The sequence below is a fragment of the Zingiber officinale genome, chromosome 5B, assembly GCF_018446385.1.
Source record: "Zingiber officinale cultivar Zhangliang chromosome 5B, Zo_v1.1, whole genome shotgun sequence".
Lineage (NCBI taxonomy): Eukaryota > Viridiplantae > Streptophyta > Magnoliopsida > Zingiberales > Zingiberaceae > Zingiber > Zingiber officinale.
This window is the reverse complement of record NC_055995.1, coordinates 19,105,456-19,124,314: the sequence shown is the minus strand read 5'-3', so window position 1 is coordinate 19,124,314 and position 18,859 is coordinate 19,105,456. Positions and strand designations below refer to the sequence as shown.

The window sequence follows — 18,859 nt, the reverse complement described above, 5'->3', positions numbered from 1 at the left end:
CTTTTTTTTTTTGGTTTTTGGATAATTCAAATGTTCGAGTTTCACATGCACGATTGATGACTTTTGTTTGATGCGAAGAAGAAGACCTTCATCGGTTGTGATGGTCAATGGCTTGTTGAGCCACTCCCATGGGTGGAGCTATCCATGGGCTAGGGTGGGCTCTAGCTCCACCTAATTTTTACTTTTCGTTTGTTAAATTTTTTATCCAGTCTCAATAATTTATGGATTATTTCTATTAATTCTTTCCTCATTTTAATTTCCAACGGATTACCATCCAAAAAAAATTACCGGAAAAGGTTTGAATTAAAATATTTAGTAAGAAATGGTGAAAACTAAAAGTTAATTCATGCAGGTCATATGTGAGTCATTCTCCTTCAATTTTAATCATTTTGTCAACGATTTCCTAGAATTTGGATCATATACGTAATCACTTTATTATGACCCAAATCGATTTTGCTTCATTTTTTGAGGAGTTTTCATCTTGATTCTTGATCCTTGGTTTGAGTTTTTTCAATAGACGATTGTTAAAAATTTTGTGTACTCAGTTTAACTGATTTTGAGAATTTTGAAGCTTGATTCCAACTTGTATTGTTCGATTTGTGGGTTGCCTTGAGTGAAAATTTTACCCGTTTGATTTAGTTTGATTTTCAACTCATGTATCGAGCTAATATTATTTATTGATTGGTTTATTATTGTAGGTTCTGAAATTGTGACTTTGAGGTAAAATATGATAACTCTAAAATTATGTCAAATATTTAGTTATGATTATGTGAATTGCGATAATATTTACAGATGATGTTTATGAATTTTTCAAGTTTATATTTTTGGCCTAAAAATTTATTTTTGTAAATTTTAGAAAAATAATTCATTGGTTGCAATATTTGAGAATTAAAATTATATGATTTACTTATATACTAAATCTAATATATTTATTTAATTGACAGGTTAATCATGAGTTAGTTGAAAAAATTGATAATGAAATAATATTTAATTAATTTGGTTATAATATTGTTGATTTTAAAAAAAATATGAGAGAGCATCATTTCAATGATATTTTTATTTAATGTTTTTAAATGTATTAAATATTAAATAATTTTATTACATATTTTTAGAAAATTAATATTCACATAATTTTTTTATTTTGTTTATATTTTTAAATCAATTAATTTATGATATCAATTATAATCAAGTGTTAACCTAAGATAGTTTTAATCCTTCTTTATATATAAAAAAAAATTCCTTCAGAATTTATTGCACTTGCCTTAATTTCTGGTCCTAAACTTTTTTTTAATGGATTAATTATTTCATTCAATGATAGTAAAGCACGTAACTAATGATTTATTTTCACACTTTTGACAATCAGTAAAAGCCTCATTTCCATGAATACCATCACACCAAACGTATGATCTATTGATTATATTGTGCAATTAATTCTAGATTTTATTCTCGATCATATATATCCATTTCTATTTTTGTCTTCTGTGGCAAGAACTCAATTTTCATTACGACTTCCTTAAACTAGATTTATCATTCTCCTATTTATAGTCACAATTTTTATTCCATCTCTAACAGCTAGCGAAAATGGCAGGACACATGAGTATGCTCCCTTATCGTTGCTATCTGCTTGCGCTCTTGGCCATAGCCGGCGCCGTATTTATGACTCCGGCGACCGCTTTCGTGTCGAGAAAGGGCAACCAGTTTCTGAGGGACGACGGGTCGGTGTTCCTCTTCAACGGCTTCAACGCTTACTGGATGATGATCGAAGCGGCGTCGTCGCCGTCTCCGGAAGCCAGCAGGGTCTCTACGGCGTTCCAGGAGGCGGCGGCCGCGGGGCTCTCCGTCTGCCGGACCATGGCCTACAATGACGGCGGCGAGGGGGCGCTTCAGCAGTCGCCGGGTGTTTACAACGAAAACGTCTTCAAAGTACGTATATACAAACGATCATTCCAAAATATGAAATATTATATATATAATTAATTAATTAATTAATTAATTCCGTACAGGCTCTGGATTTCGTGGTATCGGAGGCTAAAAACCAAGGGTTCCATCTGATCATGCCCCTGGTGAACAACTGGAAGGACCTCGGCGGCCGAGCACAGTACGTGCAATGGGCTCGCGCTGCCGGTGCAAATGTATCGACCGACGATGATTTCTACACCAATCCCACCATCAAGCAATACTACAAGAATCACGTACAGAAAGTGTTAACGAGAGTGAACACTTACACCAATGTAGCTTACAAAGATGATCCCACGATCATGGCTTGGCAGCTCATGAACGAGCCAACTTGCGAGGCCGACATCTCCGGCCGAACACTCACCGTGCGTACCTCCAAATTAATATAATTAATTTATATATATATAATGTATGACGGTCATATATATCTTTAATTTGTACGTAGGCGTGGATACAAGAGATGGCGGCATACACCAAGTCCGTAGACAACAATCATCTCCTCGGGACAGGGATGTATGGCTTCTATGGGAGTTCCACCCCGGACAAGGTCCAACGATACAACCCTAATGCATATCAATTGGGCACCGACTTCATCACTGCTCACCAAGTCAACGAGATTGACTTTTCGACCGTCCATATCTACCCAGATGAATGGTTGCCGAAACAGAGCGAGGAGAATCGAACAGAGTTCATGCGGCAGTATCTGTGGAGCCATTCCAATGACTCGATGACGGTGTTGCAGAAGCCGATGGTGGTGGAGGAGTTCGGGAAGAGTAAGACCATTCCGGACTACTCCGAGCAGTCGCGGAACAACTACTACTCGGCGTTGTACGACACCATTTATAGGATCGCGAGCGTCAGCTACTCTTTGGGGGGCGGACTGTTTTGGCAACTGTTCCCGGAGGGCATGGAGAAATACGATGACGGTTTTGGGATTGTGCTGCCGCAGAATCCCTCGGTGGCTGCGATTATTAAGAAGCATTCCGACGATATGAGAGCGCTCGCCGGCCGAGCGTGACTGACCACGAACAGAGATATGTCGGCATCAGATCGAGGAGAGTAACGGGACTTTTAATTTCTTTCTGATTGTAAATTGCAATCATGCATAAAAGTTCTTCTCCGCTGCTTCATTTTCTTTCGGAATGCAATAAAATTAATTAGAATCAGGAAAAATTCCATCGTTTTATCAGGAGTATAATTATGAATTTGGAAGACCACTTGGCTACATCATTTAGTCGATTAGGATGTCAATTCCTATGGATCAAATCGGATCAAATCTGGATTGGATTGAAAAAAAATTATAAAAACTTCCAACCGGCTCGAATTTGTCACAAATTCAAATATAACTGTAAATCCCTAAATTCGAACCCGAATCCAACCAACTCGAACCTCACCAGAATAACCCGATTAAAAATAATTTATTTTTACTATTTTTTCTATAATTTTTCATTCTTATCTCAATATTTCATTGTTATAATTCTGACATTGATATGCAAAAGTATTTTGATTTTTAAAATAAAATTTAATTTAGCCTCAAAAAACTCACTAAAACTTAAATTCAAGTCAACCCAAATTCGATTTTAAAATCTCCAATTCAAAAACCCTCCAATCTAAACTCAACTTGAACCTAATTTTTTTTGAGTAAATTAGATCAAATTTATTTTTGAAACCTTTAACCTAGCTCACTGACCCTCATTTAATTTGTTGTGGATGTATCATGCTTCATGTTAAAGATTACTACTTGACTTCTAATAACAAGATGGTAAATGAAATAAATATTTATAAATAAGTTTGACGTCCGATTTGCTAAAACTATTATGATGTGAATATATATGAGATTATAGACTCAAATTGTAAAAATAATCTCTTACAAAATCGAAGGTAAAACCATGTGTAATAAATCCAATATCATCCGATCCATCCTTAGAATGTGCATCTTGGGCTTGAGATCAAAATAAAATAGTTATTGATCTTGTTTGAAGGCTAGGAATTAAGATGGTGCGCTGACTCAGGTGGATGGTCTGTTGACCAGCGAAAGACTTCTTTAATCAGCGATGGAGCTCCTTAACGATCCTGCGCATAATCCGATAATCCAACAAAGCATTAGTGACCAAAGACCAAGGAAGGGGTCCCTGACAAGGCCCTCCGATGCTCAAATTAGTACATTTTTCAACGAGTGGGCAAAGAAGAACAATAGAGGATATACGTGAGAGTAAGGTTTAGATGATGCTCATTGTGTACCTTGCTAACGGAGAAGATCCCCCCTTTATATTCTACCTCTCTTAACCTTCGTGATCGTCAGGTGACCCCTTGTGTCGGAGTTTGTTAAGTGATGGGAACAAGTACAATCTAGGTGTTCCACAATGATAACCCGAGGAATTTTTTTTACCCACAGATGTACCTCTTTTGTCGTTTATACTTCGTGCCATTATTGAGGCAGTTAAGAAAATATGCTGTCATGATTAATTGACTTATGAAAGACATAATAACCTTTGAAGAAGGCTTCAAATGAATATTCCCTGACAAGTTCTAGTAAGTTGTTATAATGTTATCTACTTCTTGTCCGCTGAATATATCTCAGTCGATCCATAAGGTTGGTTGTATTGCTTGTCATTATATCAATCTACTTTATCATATATTAAATACTACCAAGATATATTCAAAGAATAATATAGTGCTCATAATATGCCAAAAATCTATTGAAGGATCCATATGATAAATCATGTATGTTAGAGCATTATTTTAGGGACAACATGGCATCAAGTAATTTAAACCAAGTTGACCTTTGCTCGGATGACAGTATATGTAGAGTTTCCTAAGGATAAGTATTTTTAAGCTCGTCCGATCTTTGCTCGGCCGGGCGTACGCCTAGAGCCTTATGTTCAATCGACCTTTATTTGGCCGATCTAGTATAAAGAAGTTTATGAGGCTGAGTATCTTTAGGTCTTTGCCCGGCCGAGAGTATACATAGAGTCTTATGTTTGACTGGCCTGTATCCATCCGATCTAGTATAAGAGTTTTATGAGGCTAAGTGTCTTTAACCCCACTCGGTCTTTGCAAGACCGAGTATACATATAGAGCCTCATGTTCTACCGACCTTTATCAGACCAATATAGTATAAAGAGGTTTATGAGGCTAAATGTCTTTAAGCATATTTGGTCTTTGCCTAGCCGGGAGTACACATAGAACCTTATGTTCGACCGACCTTTATCCAACTAATCTAGTATAAAGTGGTTTATGAGACTAAGTTTCTTTAAGCCCGCCCAGTCTTTACCCAACCAAGCATACACATAGAGCCTTATGTTCGACTGACCTTTATCTGACCGATCTAGTATAAAATGGTTTATAAGACTAAGTGTCTTTAAGCCAACTCGGTCTTTGACTGGTCGGGTGTATACATAGAGCCTTATGTTCGACCGACATTTAGTCGGGCGATCTAGTATAAAGAGGTTTATGAGGCTAAGTGTCTTTAAGTCCATCCAGTCTTTGTCTGGTCGGGCGTATACATAGAGCCTTATGTTCAACCAATATTTATCCGGCGGATCTAATATAAAGAGGTTTATGAGGCTAAGTGTCTTTAAGTCCACCCAATCTTTACCCGGTCGGGCGTGCACATAGAGTCTTATGTTCAACCAACCGTTCGTCCGACCGCACGAGTATAAAGATTTTTATAAGGCTTAAGTGTCTAGAGCCCAGTTGGTCTTTCCTCTAGGCAGGCTCCTTTGAACCCAGCCGACCATTTACTAACCGAGCATATTATTTCTTTAGTTTCAACGGAAAGTCCTAAAGTCCTTATATCTAACTGGGTTTGTAATAGGTCGGCCTTATCCGAGCGTCCTACTTTAAGGGTGTGCGGGCAGGACTCGAGAACTTTAAGGTTGGGCGATCAACAGAACCAAATGCAGAATGCTCTTTTACCCTAACTTTGACCTCCATATCACCTTGCCTTTGACCGACATGTCTTCTTCTAGATCGGCTCGATATAACTCGTATCACTTGTCTCCCCTTCAAGTCTAGTCGAAGGAGGTATAAGTAACTGACTAGACTCAAGTCATATTTTTGCACACTCACCTTCTTACTATGGTCATTCGGCAGTTCGTGCTCTTACTCGTGCCTTGGACATTTACTATATAGAAAAAAGGGAGTACTGAGGACCTGTGAAAAAACATTTTGGCTACAAAATATGTCGTTTGTCGTGTCCATCATAAATGCCCATTTATGGGTGAGTGCCATGTGGTACCACTACTCATTCTCTATAACGTCTTCTAACATTCCCCACTTGGCATAATGTAATGACACATCCAAATTTACAATCAATGACTCTCCTTAGTCCTGCTGTTTCAATCTAACGGTGCAATTTAAACTACCTTTTATAAAAACCCTAGGCGATGTGGGTTCCTCGCACTTCGTCCTTCATCTTTTCGGGCTCATTTTCTTTAACGACCTTCTTTCTTCTGTCTATTTTCTCCAACAACCTTCCTTCCTTTGCATCCCTTTTTTCTCAAATCCTAGATAACTTAGTAAGTTACCCATCCTCTATCTAAGTTTCGTTTTATCATGGCTCAAGAATCTTTTATCCCTTGGTACACCTCTACCTTTTCAAATTTTGATACCTCTAATCAGGCTTACCTCTACTCTAGATATGAAATCCCTCACGATTATGGTATTCATCTTCCTTCCCCGAATGATTGTCCTCACCTTCCTCCCAATAATCATATTACTTTCTTTTCCGATCAATTAGTGGTCGGTCTGCATTTCCCCATTCATCCTCTTTTGTCGGTAGTAAGTCAATATTTCCACATCCCATTATAACAGTTTGTGTCGAACGCTTTCCGGTATATATGCGAGATATTTATGTTGTTTCGCCTGTTCGGGATTCCTCCTACTCTCCACAATCTTTACCTATTTGCTTAGCCCAAAAAAATTAGAACCAGGGTTTTCCTCTTTCAATGTCAACTGAAAATAGTTTTCTTTGAGGACATGTCATCCTTGAACAAGGACTAGAAGTCCCACTTTTTCTTCTTAGAGATGTCAAATCTTGCTACTTGGTCTCTCAGTTGGCAATCTTCCTTTCCTCCTCTTCCTGATCCTACAAAAGTCAAATATGATAGAATCTTTCTTTCTTATCTTCTCAAGCTGAGCAATCAATGCTTTAAAATTCACAAATAGTTATAGGAAGGCTTTTTATATCTTTTTGGTTTGAGCCCCATTCAAAAGAAACTACCTTGTCCCTTTGGTAAGTTTTGGTAATTTCAATACTTACACTATCGCTAATTAAGATATTTTTTATTTTGTGCAGTGGATGCTATTCTTTTGTCCTTGATCAATGAATTAATTGATCTGAGAGCGAGGGAGCTTCGTGCCAAGGAACAAAAGTTATTAGCTGAGCAGGGTTTACCATTACCCACTCCTTCTAACAAGGCATCCGAAGATCGCACAACTGAGGTGAGCATAGCTGCTACATTTGTAGAGATACCTTTAAATCCTCCTCCAATATTTATAAGCTCAAAGAAGGTGACTTTGTCAAAAAGGAAACGTAAGTTGACCCATGCCCTTCTCCTATAATGCAAGCACCGTTCAGTCAGATCCCGCCCGAGAAGAAATACGAGAGCAATCTCACAAGCAGACCTTGGCCATCCTTTATCCTACCCACTCAACTCTTGCCCACGCCCAACTTCAAGAGGATACTTCTTTACCAAACTACCCCTCAAATCCCATTCTTTCTATATATCTTAGCTCGGAGGCTACCCTTGCTACTCCGGAGTGTCCTCCCCAATCATCAATAATTTTTTTTTTACCTTTTGCCCAAGTTGCAATTTCTCCAACATCTCTTCTTCCTTCTACCCTCCCAATACTATTAGGAGGTCGTTTAATAGATGCTTGGACAAAGGCCAAAAACTAGCTCAACGAACTCACACCTACAGAGCTAGCAGATGAATTTTTCTATGAGCAAACTAAGGTATCGTAATTTAATCAACTATCCTTAACCTATTTTGAATGCTTCTAACTAGGTTTATTTTTCAGCATTGGGCAATTAGCATAAGAGTTGCTCAATAATTGCATAATTTGGCTAAAGAAAATGAGCTACTAAAGCGGCAAACTTTCGAAATGATTTCTACACAAGCCTCTGAGTGAATAAAAGAATTATCTGCTCAACTTAAAGAGACTCAAGAGCTAGCCGAAGCTGAGCGCAATAAGGCGACCCAGTGGACAACCACCTTGAACACTCTTGAGGCTCAACTTCAGTCAGAAACAAGCTTCTGGGAAGAAATAAAAATGAAATTGGACAAACAGACTACAGAGAACAAGCAATTATGTGCTCAACTTCAGGAATTAAAGTCTACATACGCAACCAAACGAGATGCTAAAGAATCTGAGCTAATGGCCCAAAAGACTGAACATGATTCCTTGCTCTCAAATTTAATGACTACGTAAATTGAAACAACAACTGCCAAAGCAGCGTTAACAGCCTATCAGGCAGGGGAGGATGAATGGTTTGTGTTGAATTTTATTTTAAATTCAAAGCATTTTTTTTTGTAGTGTTTTTAGTCACACATTGCTAAGTGGAGAAGCTTGGAAGGGCTTATATAGGAATCCCTTCCATCCTTGTTTAGCAATGATAAGAGGACCTACACGCATGCGCGGGCCAAGCCCAAATCGAGTGGATTTGGGGGGTTCGAGCCGGAAATCCCCAGCCCGTGGGCCTTGCGCTCACGGGCGGCCCGGTCTGTTTTTGCTGGTTTGGTTCAGTCTGAACCAAACCAGTTTAGTTTCCGATTCTGGTTCGGTCTGAACCAAAACCAAACCAGAGTTTGGTTCCGCGCGTGAGGCGTGATGAAGGGACGCAGACTTCGATTTTGTTCCGTGCGTGAGGAAGGGACGCGGACGCGACACTGAGGCGCGCTTCCTCGCTAGCGAAGCAGTGCTTCGTACCTTCTCAAAGTGAATAAAAGGGGACTTGCAGCACCTCTATTCTTCACTCAAGTCTCAAGCTTTCTCCCTTCTCTGTGCGATTCTTTCTGCTTTCTTCTCGTCTTTCTTGTCCTAAGGCTTGGTCTTTTGCCGGCGATCTGAGGTTGGGTCCGAGTGTCGCGTTCGTTTTGGAGTGCACCTACGGACGAGACGAGCGGTTGTCGGATCTTGGGGGAATTTTGCCAGAGAGCCTTTGCACCGTGAGGCGGCAATAAATTCTCTAAGGACAGTCGGCGTGCCGACGCTTCAACCGGATAACTATATTCTAAACCCTACTCCTTTATTTATCTGTCTATTGCATGCTATTTTTTGTGCAAATATAATACTACTTGTATTGCTTTATTAATTTACAACATTCTTAGAGAATTTATTGCCTGTATCAATAGACATGATGAATGATAGGGTAATAGGATCTGATGAGGCTAGTGCTAGACCCGAGAAATTTTATGGGCAAAACTTCAGACGTTGGCAACAACGGATGAAATTTTGGCTTACTACGCTAGGGCTATTCTCCGTTATAGAAACAGACCCTCCTTCACCTAATGAAGAGGAACCTGCCCATAGTGTTGCCTTAGAGAGGTTTAAGCAAAGGGATTATCTCTACCATGGGAGAATCCTGTCTGCCCTCTCAGACGCACTATTTGATGTGTACTGCTCAACCTCTTCAGCTAAAGAGCTGTGGAAAAAATATAACTCCGAAGATTCTGGTTTAGAAAAGTATACTGTGGCAAAATTCCTGAACTTCAAAATGGTTGAAGGCAAATCTGTGGTTGAGCAGACACATGAATTCCAAGTTCAAATTCATGGTCTTGCTGAAGGAGATATGCCATTACCTGAAAAATTTTAGGTCTTGTCTATCATCGAAAAATTGCCTCCGAGTTGGGAAGATTTTGGCATGACTCTTAAACATCGGAGAGGTAAAATCTCTCTAGAAGATTTGATGATTGCCTTAAATATCGAAGAAGAACATCGGAAGCAACATAAAAATGATGATACAAGAATGCCTATGAATTTTATTCCAAAGGCAAATGTAGTAGTCTCATCTGACAAGAAGAAATTCAAAAATCAGAAAATGAAGAACAAGATGAAACCCAACCCAAAGGTTCAAAAGAAAACTGGAACCAAACCTAAGCCTTGCTGGGCATGTGGACAGGTTGGACATTATGTCAAATTCTGCCCTAAGCGAAAGGACAAGAACCAAAGCAATACGTCCAACACCAAGGCACAAGTAAATGTCGTGACTGCTAGTGACGACACCAGCGATAGGTTTGTTACCTTCAAACCCGAACTAAACTTGATCTATCAACCCAATGAATGGTTAGTTGATACAGGTGCTAATGTACACTGTTGTGCTGATCACTCTGCCTTCCTTACTTATCAGGTAATTGAAGGCATTTCCGTGACTATGGGGAACCATTCTGTAGCCAGGGTGTTTGGGATAGGACAAGTTGACTTGGGTTCACCTCTGGAAAAGTCCTGTCACTACATGAGGTGCATTATGTTCCAGCGGTCCGTCGGAATTTGATTAGCGGATCAAAGTTAGTCCGTGCTGGTTATGAGTTGAACTTCAAATGTAATAAAGTTGTAATATTACATTTAGGAACCTTTATTGGAAAAGGTTACCTTAATGAAGGTTTATTTAAACTCAATGTAGAAAATGCTACTTTAAATAAAACTTCTGATATTGGTTGTTCATATAACATTGAGTCTTATGATCTGTGGCATGAAAGATTAGGACATGTCAATTTTAATACCGTAAAAAGGATGATGAATCTTAACATGATCCCTAAGCATGCTATAAATGATAAGAAAAAATATGAAATTTGTGTGCAATATAAACAACCCCGTAAACCCTTCAAATCAGTTGATAGAAATTCTGATATTTTAGAATTGATTCATACTGACTGTTGTGAGTTTAACGGTGTAATAACGAGAGACCATAAAAGGTATTTCATTACCTTCATTGATGACCACTCTCGTTATTGTTATGCTTATTTGCTAAAAACCAAGGATGAAGCTTTAGATAAATTTATGATTTTTAAATCTGAAGCTGAGAATCAAATCGATAAAACTATTAAGAGGTTAAGGTTTGATAGGGGTGGAGAATTTACCTCGAACCTGTTTCAAAAATTTTGTCAAGATACAGGTATAATCCATGAGGTAACTGCTCCATATAGTCCTCAATCCAACGGTATAGCAGAACAAAAAAATTGAACCCTTGAAGATATGATTAATTCCATGTTAGGCAGTTCTGGGTTACCCAACTTTATGTGGAGGCTCTATACACTACATGTCATGTGCTAAATAGAGTCCCAATGAAGTCAAGGGATAAAACCCCATATGAGCTTTGGAAAGGCCGAAGGACAAGTTTAAATACCTTAAAGTGTGGGGGTGCTTGACAAAGGTACTAGTACCTGAACACAGAAAGAAAAAACTTGGTCCAAAGACCGTAGATGGTATCTTCTTGGGTTATGCTCAAAATAGTATTGCATATAAGTTCCTGATTATTAAATCAGAAATTCCTGGAATAGATGCAAATACTATTGTAGAACTTCGCGATACTACATTTTTTGAGGATATATTTCCTATGAAGACGAGAACACCTCAATCTAGTATTTCTACTAGAAATGAGCCTTCTTCCGTAGAGGTCCCATTATCCGTAGTGGGTACACCTTCCTCAAGTCACTCTAGACTAGATGAATCTAGTGAGTATATAGAACCGAGAAGGAGCAAGAGGCAACGTGTGTCTACGGATTTAGGCCAGGACTTTATCACCTATAATATAGAAGGTGATCCTGTGACATATAGAGATGCTATAACTTTTCCTGAAGCTAAACACTGGAAAGAGACTATTAAAAGTGAAATGGACTCTATTATCTCTAATGTCACTTGGGAGTTGGTAGATTTACCTCCTGGGTGTACCACTATAGGATGTAAATGGGTGTTTAAGAGAAAACTAAAACCTGATGGGTCAGTAGATAAATTCAAAGCCCGCCTAGTTGCTAAGGGATTCAAACAAAAAGAAGAGATTGACTATTTTGACACTTATTCTCCTGTTACCAGAATTACTACAATCCGAGTGTTAATCGTATTAGCATCCATATATCATCTTGAGGTCCATCAAATGGATGTCAAAACGGCATTCCTAAATGGAGATCTAGAAAAAGAGATATATATGGATCAGCCTGAGGGATATGCAGTCTCTGGAAATGAGAATAAAGTCTGTAGGTTAGTCAAATCTCTTTATGGTTTGAAGCAAGCCCCAAAGCAGTGGTACGAAAAATTTGATAGAGCTATGCTATCATTTGGTTTTGAAGTAAATGACTCTGATAAATGTGTGTATGCTAAAATGAAAGGTGATAATTGTATTATCCTATGTTTATATGTAGATAATATTCTACTATTTGGAACTAACCTTTCTATTATTAATGAGACTAGGGCCCTCTTAAGTGGTAAGTTTGATATGAAGGATATGGGTTGTGCTGATATGATTTTAGGGCTGAAGTTGACTCGTTCAACTGATGGAATAACAATTTCTCAGTCACTCTATGTTGAGAGAGTATTAGAGAAATATGGTTATAGCCAAGTTAAATCTGTTGTCACACCATATGACCCTTCAAAAACTCTCCACAAGAATAATAGTGGTGTGGCAGTGTCTCAATTAAGATACTCACAAATAATAGGTAGTCTAATGTATTTAGCTAATTGTTCTAGACCTGATATTTCTTTTGCTATAACGAAATTGAGCAGATTTACCAGCTGTCCGGACAGAACGCATTGGGATGCATTAGATAGAGTACTCAGATCCCTAAAAGGTACTATATCCTTGGGCTTGTGGTATGAGAGATTCCCTGCAGTCCTGGAGGGATATAGTGATGCTAGTTGGATAGCAGACACTGCTGAGTGTAAAGGCGTTACTGGTTATGTCTTTACACTTGGAGGCGGTGCAGTTGCTTGGAGGTTTGTTAAACAGACGATTATATCCTGTTCTACATATGAGGCAGAATTGTGTGCTTTAGATACCACAGTAATTGAAGCTGATTGGCTTAAGAGTCTTCTTTCAGAAATTCCCTTGATGGTAAAGCCAATACCTTCTATTTCAGTACACTGTGATAATCAAACAACAATAGCTCAGATTAGCAGCTCCAAGTATAACCAGAAACAGAAGAGACATGTACGAATAAGATTGAAGTCTATTCGTGAGCTAGTGTCTCTTGGAGTGGTGTCATTGGACTTCGTAAGTTCAAAATGTTGGTGCAACATCCCTCAGGTCAAGGTTGACCTGGTTGACCAAGCTGAGTCTTGGTTTGAGTTTAGATGTTTGACAATAAGATACTGATTGAAGAAGAGTCAAGTAGGTCAAGGGAGTAACCGGATACTTGACTGGGAAGTCCTAGTGAGTGAAGCTAGGCAGATGGGAAACCCTAGTGAGTGAAACTAGGTGAAAGTCCTAGTGAGTGAAGCTAGGCAGATGGAAAGTCCTAGTGAGTGAAGCTAGGCAGATGGAAAACCCTAGTGAGTGAAACTAGGTGAAAGTCCTGGTGAGTGAAGCCAGGCAAGGGAAAATTCAGATGGATCAAGGATGATCGGACATCTGGAGTTGGGAAGTCCAAGTAGGTCAAAGGATTGACTGGATACTTGGCATGAGGAAATCCAGATGGGTCAAGGTTGACCAGACATCTGGTGGAAGTCCAAGTAGGTCAAGGGAGTGACCGGATACTTGGCACGACTAGAAAAGTCCAAGTGGGTCAAAGGGATTGACCAGACACTTGGTGGGAAGTCCTAGCAGGTCAAAGGAGTGACCAGATGCTAGGCATGATGTACCAACGGGTCAAGGTTGACCGGGTGTTGGTTTGGTAGGCTTGGGACTTGGTTTGGGCAAAATCCAAGCTCTGGATCGATCAGTGGATCGATCGGTGGATCGATCCAAGCCTTTCCTAGCGAACGAGCCTCCGGATCGATCCGTGGATCGATCAGATGTCCCAATCGATCGGTGGATCGATTGGGGCGACGCGCGATAAGCGCCGGATCGATCCGTGGATCGATCCGTGCGTTTTCGAGCGAAGGCGCTGGATCGATCCATGGATCGATCAAAGCCTCCCGATCGATTGGGAACATTCGAATCGATCGGGATCCGACCGTGGCGTCTTATAGCCGCAGGCGACGTTGTCTTGACATCGCTTCTCCGATTCACTCCAGATCTTTCGCCAACTTCTCCACAGCGCTCTCAAAGATCAGATCGCCAGTTCTTGAAGGATCTTGGAAGCTTTCCAAGTCAAGAGGCGGATCAAAGGCAAGAAGAGAAGCTAGGGTTAGGGTTTTCTGTACTCATTGTAAGCTTTGCGCTTGTATTTAGTTTCCCTTTCCTTTCTTCTTGTACTGAGAGTCTTGTAGGGCTTCTCCGCCCTCGGTAGTTACCGAAAAGGAGTGTTTTCATAGTGGAGGGTGCGTGCGTGGTGTGGATTCTTGGATTAGTCACCTATTGTGAGGTGGATACCAAGTAAACCAACCTTGTTAGCGTTGTGTGTTTGTTTCTGTTATTTTCCGCTGCATATCCTTGAAGAAACAAGCCACGCCGAGCGACGAGCACGCGACGAGCTATTCACCCCCCCCTCTAGCTACTTTTGGTCCTAACAGGTGGTATCAGAGCGAGGCCGCTCTTCACCGGAATCATCGCCGGAAGGGTCAAGCATAACAAGAAAAGCTAGAGGGTGAAGAAGATTGGAGCAAATTCTTCAAGTTCAAGACTTCATCAAGCTCAACTTCAAGATGCAATTCCAAGATGGACTTGGATTTGACACAAGGGTGGCTCCACCATACACTTCCACGAGTTTTGATTCTTGGAAATCAAGAATCGAAAACTTTCTTATGATGGAGATAGAGCAATGGTTTGCTCTAATGGAAGGCTTCAAAGCTCCAACGAACTCCAAGGGCAAGCTTCTAAAGAAAAGCAGATGGAGCTCGGAGCAAATTCAAAGGGGCGAGGCAAATGACAAAGTGACCAAGCTTTTGGTCAACGTATTGCCTAGCCACATCTTGGCTCAAATTGGAGAATTCGAAGATGCCAAGGAGCTTTGGAGCAAATTGGCCAAGCTTCATGAAGAGATCCCCTCCACTGTACGAGATCAAGAAGAATCCAGAGAGGGTGACTCTTTGGAGCAAGACCAAGAGGAGGACTCCGAGGTTGAGAGATGTTCAACCTTCGAAGAAGAGGAAATCCAAGAAGCTTCATCCTCAAGGGAATGCAACGAAGGGAACAAGGAGGGAGCATACTCCTTGTTTCATGTTCAAGATGATGAAGCCTCCACCTCTAGGATTGAGGGGGAGCAATCCTTGGTGACGCCGGATCAAGAAGAAGGAGAAGCTTCTACATCCGGGTCAAGTGAAGAAGAAGAAGATGGTGCCACCTCCGAAATTCAAGAAATAGCAAATGGAGGAGCAAGTGCCATCCCTACACAAGAAGGTATAAATGTTTCAATTAAAAATAAAAATCATATAATATGTTTTGAGTGTAGGGAAAGTGGGCACTACAAGAGCAAGTGTCCCAACTTGGCCAAGAAGAAGGGTCAAGTGACGCAAAAGGGCAAGGAGAAGCCCGAGGAGACTATTCCCGGAACAAAGAAGAGCAAGGAGCATATCATATGCTTCTCTTGCAATCAAAAGGGGCATTACCGGAGTCAATGCCTCAAGGGGAAGAAGATGGTCAAGGCTCAAGGAGGCATTAGTCAAGGGGGTGCCTCCAAGGTAAAAAGGAAGGTAACTTTTATTGAGCCTATTCCCTTGCATTATGGTAAAAAGCATGATAGCTCTAATTTTTATCATTTTAATGCTATTTACCATAAAAATAGAGAGCATGGTAAAATTAAGGAAAATCATGTGGCTCTCCATGCTAAGACTACCACACCTAAGGTTAGGGAGGTAGATAGAAATCTAGGCAAGAACTCTAAGGATTGTAGCTACAAGCCTAGAAACAAAAATGCTCATGGACTTAATGGAAAACCAAAAACTAAGGACTTAGTGATGGAAAATCAAGTCTTGAGGTCAAGACTTGATAAAATGGAAAAGACCCTAAGAAGGATGGAAAATATCTTATTAGGCCAAAATGAGCATAGCCTAGGTCTAGGAGCACAAAGGTCATCACCTGGTCATAGAGGTTTGGGATACAAACCCAAAGCTAAAAAGAATGTGCCTAGTTATCATAGGGTTCCATATAGCTATGGAACAAACCCTAAGTCTAGAGGTCAAGTCCAAGATACAAGGGAAGATATCCCTAGAAATATCTTTGCAACTAAAGTGACTAAGACTTCTAAGAAGTCTAAGAAAGTCACTAACAAGGTCACAAGAGAGGCTATCCCTAGAGTTGACCTAGAAAGTGTGACCAAGGCCTCCAAGAAGCCAAACAAGGTCACTAGGAAGGTATCTAGGGAAGTTATCCCTAGTGAATACCTAGAGCATCCAAGGAGCACCAATAGGTGTTGGGTTCCTAGGAGCATCTTCTCTACCCCATAGATGGGTTAGAGAGTGTCAACTCCGATTAGAAGGGTAGTTAACCCAACTTTGAGGAAATTGACACTCAAGGAGCATTTTCAAGGTTTTTGTTAACCTTTGAAAATGAAATGAAATTATTATTTACTCCTTGAAAGAGTAAAATGTGCCTAATGGTGGAAGAATTGATTTTAATCTTAAATGGCACATATTGGGAAATTCATAAGAACTACCAAGTTGGGATTTTGGTATGCTCTTAGGAAATTTAAGGCAATCCGGCCCTAAATTTAACTGTGCTACTCTTGTGGAAAAATGAAATATGCCAATATTTGAGGAATATGCTTAATTTCAATTGGCATAAATTAATCAAGGGAAGTAGAAATGCCAATTTAGGCTTTGACATTTTCATGAAGCACTTTAGGGCAATCTAGGTTTTAGTTGTAAGTTTAGCTAAGATTTCAAGGAAACTTAGACAGTTAATCTAGGTATATTTTAGTTAGGCTAAATCTTGCCATGATTGTTTGCCCATCATATGCCATGACATCATGTCTGTTTTAGCATTCATGTTTTATTATGCAAAATCCAAAAATACCATATCATGACATTCATACATCATGTAGTTATAGGAATCTTTCTTTTGAAAGTTATTGTATTTTGATGTATGCCATAACATTATCATGCATTAGTTTAATTCCTTGTAATTAAGGATAAATGACATTTAACAACACTTATTAACAAGTGACATCCTAGGTGGATGTCTAATATCTTTGAAATGCCTAGATAGATATGCATGATCCCTAGATTAGGGCAAAACCAAAATCTACATCTCACAAAGACTATAAGGTGACTTGTATGTGCTTTAGTGCACATTAGATACAAGTGAGATGTTAGGATGATGAACAAAGCTCAAGATGTTGATTTAGTGCATTCATTTGAGTTTTTAAGTTCATCAAAACACATAGTTATGTGTTTTCCCATCATTGGGAAAGCTAATGTACATGTCATGTGCATTATGCCCAAGGAACATGATGGGATATTGGTTTTGAAAATGTTTTGAAAATGTTTTTGGAAAACCTTGGTGAAGACTATCTTTTGATAGTAATCACCATTGAATAGTTAGACACAAACTTGAAGAAAACGCTAAAGTTTTTGCAAGTTTTCAAGTTTGTGTCAATCTTTGAAAATATGAAGTATTTTCATAGAAAACTATTTTTCCATGATTAAGTATGCCCTAAATAATGTCTACACGAAATTTCATGATTTTTGGATTTTTGTAGAATTTTCTAGGGGTTTCTGAAGTTGACTGAAATGGAATTTCAGCAACTATCAGAACTCCGATCGATCCATGGATCGATTGGAGTTCCTGAATCGATCCGTGGATCGATTCAGAAGGTAAATCTTGCGAGCAGAAGCTCGCTGGATCGATCAGTGGATCGATCCACACATACTGAATCGATCAGTGGATCGATTCGGTTGGTTCAATCGATTGGATCCCAACTCCAATCGATCCAAGTTGCTGATTTTGGCTGGGAAGGCCTGACTTCAGCATCTTTGAACCATGGTTAGTCTATGTAACCATTCCAAACCCTTAAAATACATTTGTATACATAAAAAGGGTGTTTTCATGTTGAAAACAAGGATGGAATGGTAAAGGAAGGCTAAGTTGAAGTTTAGGTTGAGGTTTGTTTCAAACTTTGAACATTTGAACCTCAAAACTTCTAAATTTGGGTTTCCTAAAGGTTTAGGGATTCCAAGTCATTGTTGGTGCAATGACAGAAGTTACCACCATGTCTTTAGGGGGAGGGACTCTTTAAAGGCATGAAAATTATTTTTCATGAACCTTGGAAGGTGGTTAACCTTCTTTAAAGAAAATGCTCATGGACGAGCTTTTGAACTTGAAATGGGGAGTGGATATCCTCATTATTTCAAGTGGAAACTCAAGTGGTTAGAAAATGCTCAAGGTTGGGTATTTGTCTACATTGAGGGTGAAGTTAAGGATAAATGAAGGGTATGGGACCTTCATTGTCGTGTTGATCACAACGAGTGATGTTGTGAACAACGATGAGCAACTCTTCAGGGGGAGAGTTGTCAACAAATGGATTTGTTGATGTATACCCAAAATTGGGGCATGGGTTGATGTGTGCCCAAAGATGGGTTGATGTGTTTTATCAGTAGGGAGTTGATGTGTGCCAATAGGGGGAGAATGAAAGGAAGTAAGGTAGGTTTTCATTACCTAGAGGGAGTTTGCCCTCTTAGGGGGAGAATGAAAAGCTTAACTTATGTGTTCATTACCTAGTGGCATGAAGAAGGAGACTATAGGATTAGCCTAACTTACATGTGGGATTGTAAGTGTTATTGTGGTATTGTCAAACATCAAAAAGGGGGAGATAGTTGGTGCAACATCCCTCAGGTCAAGGTTGACCTGGTTGACCAAGCTGAGTCTTGG

At 39.6% G+C, this 18,859-nt stretch overlaps 1 protein-coding gene across 1 annotated transcript; it reads left to right on the top strand.

Annotated features, from left to right (window-relative positions):
- The first annotated feature begins 1,581 nt into the window (after positions 1–1,581).
- Positions 1,582–2,974, top strand: LOC121986547 (mannan endo-1,4-beta-mannosidase 5-like). The gene is made up of 3 exons (XM_042540512.1): positions 1,582–1,923; positions 2,004–2,321; positions 2,402–2,974. Exons 1-3 carry the CDS (start codon positions 1,582–1,584, stop codon positions 2,972–2,974), a joined length of 1,233 nt encoding a protein of 410 aa, XP_042396446.1.
- Positions 2,975–18,859: the final 15,885 nt, after the last annotated feature.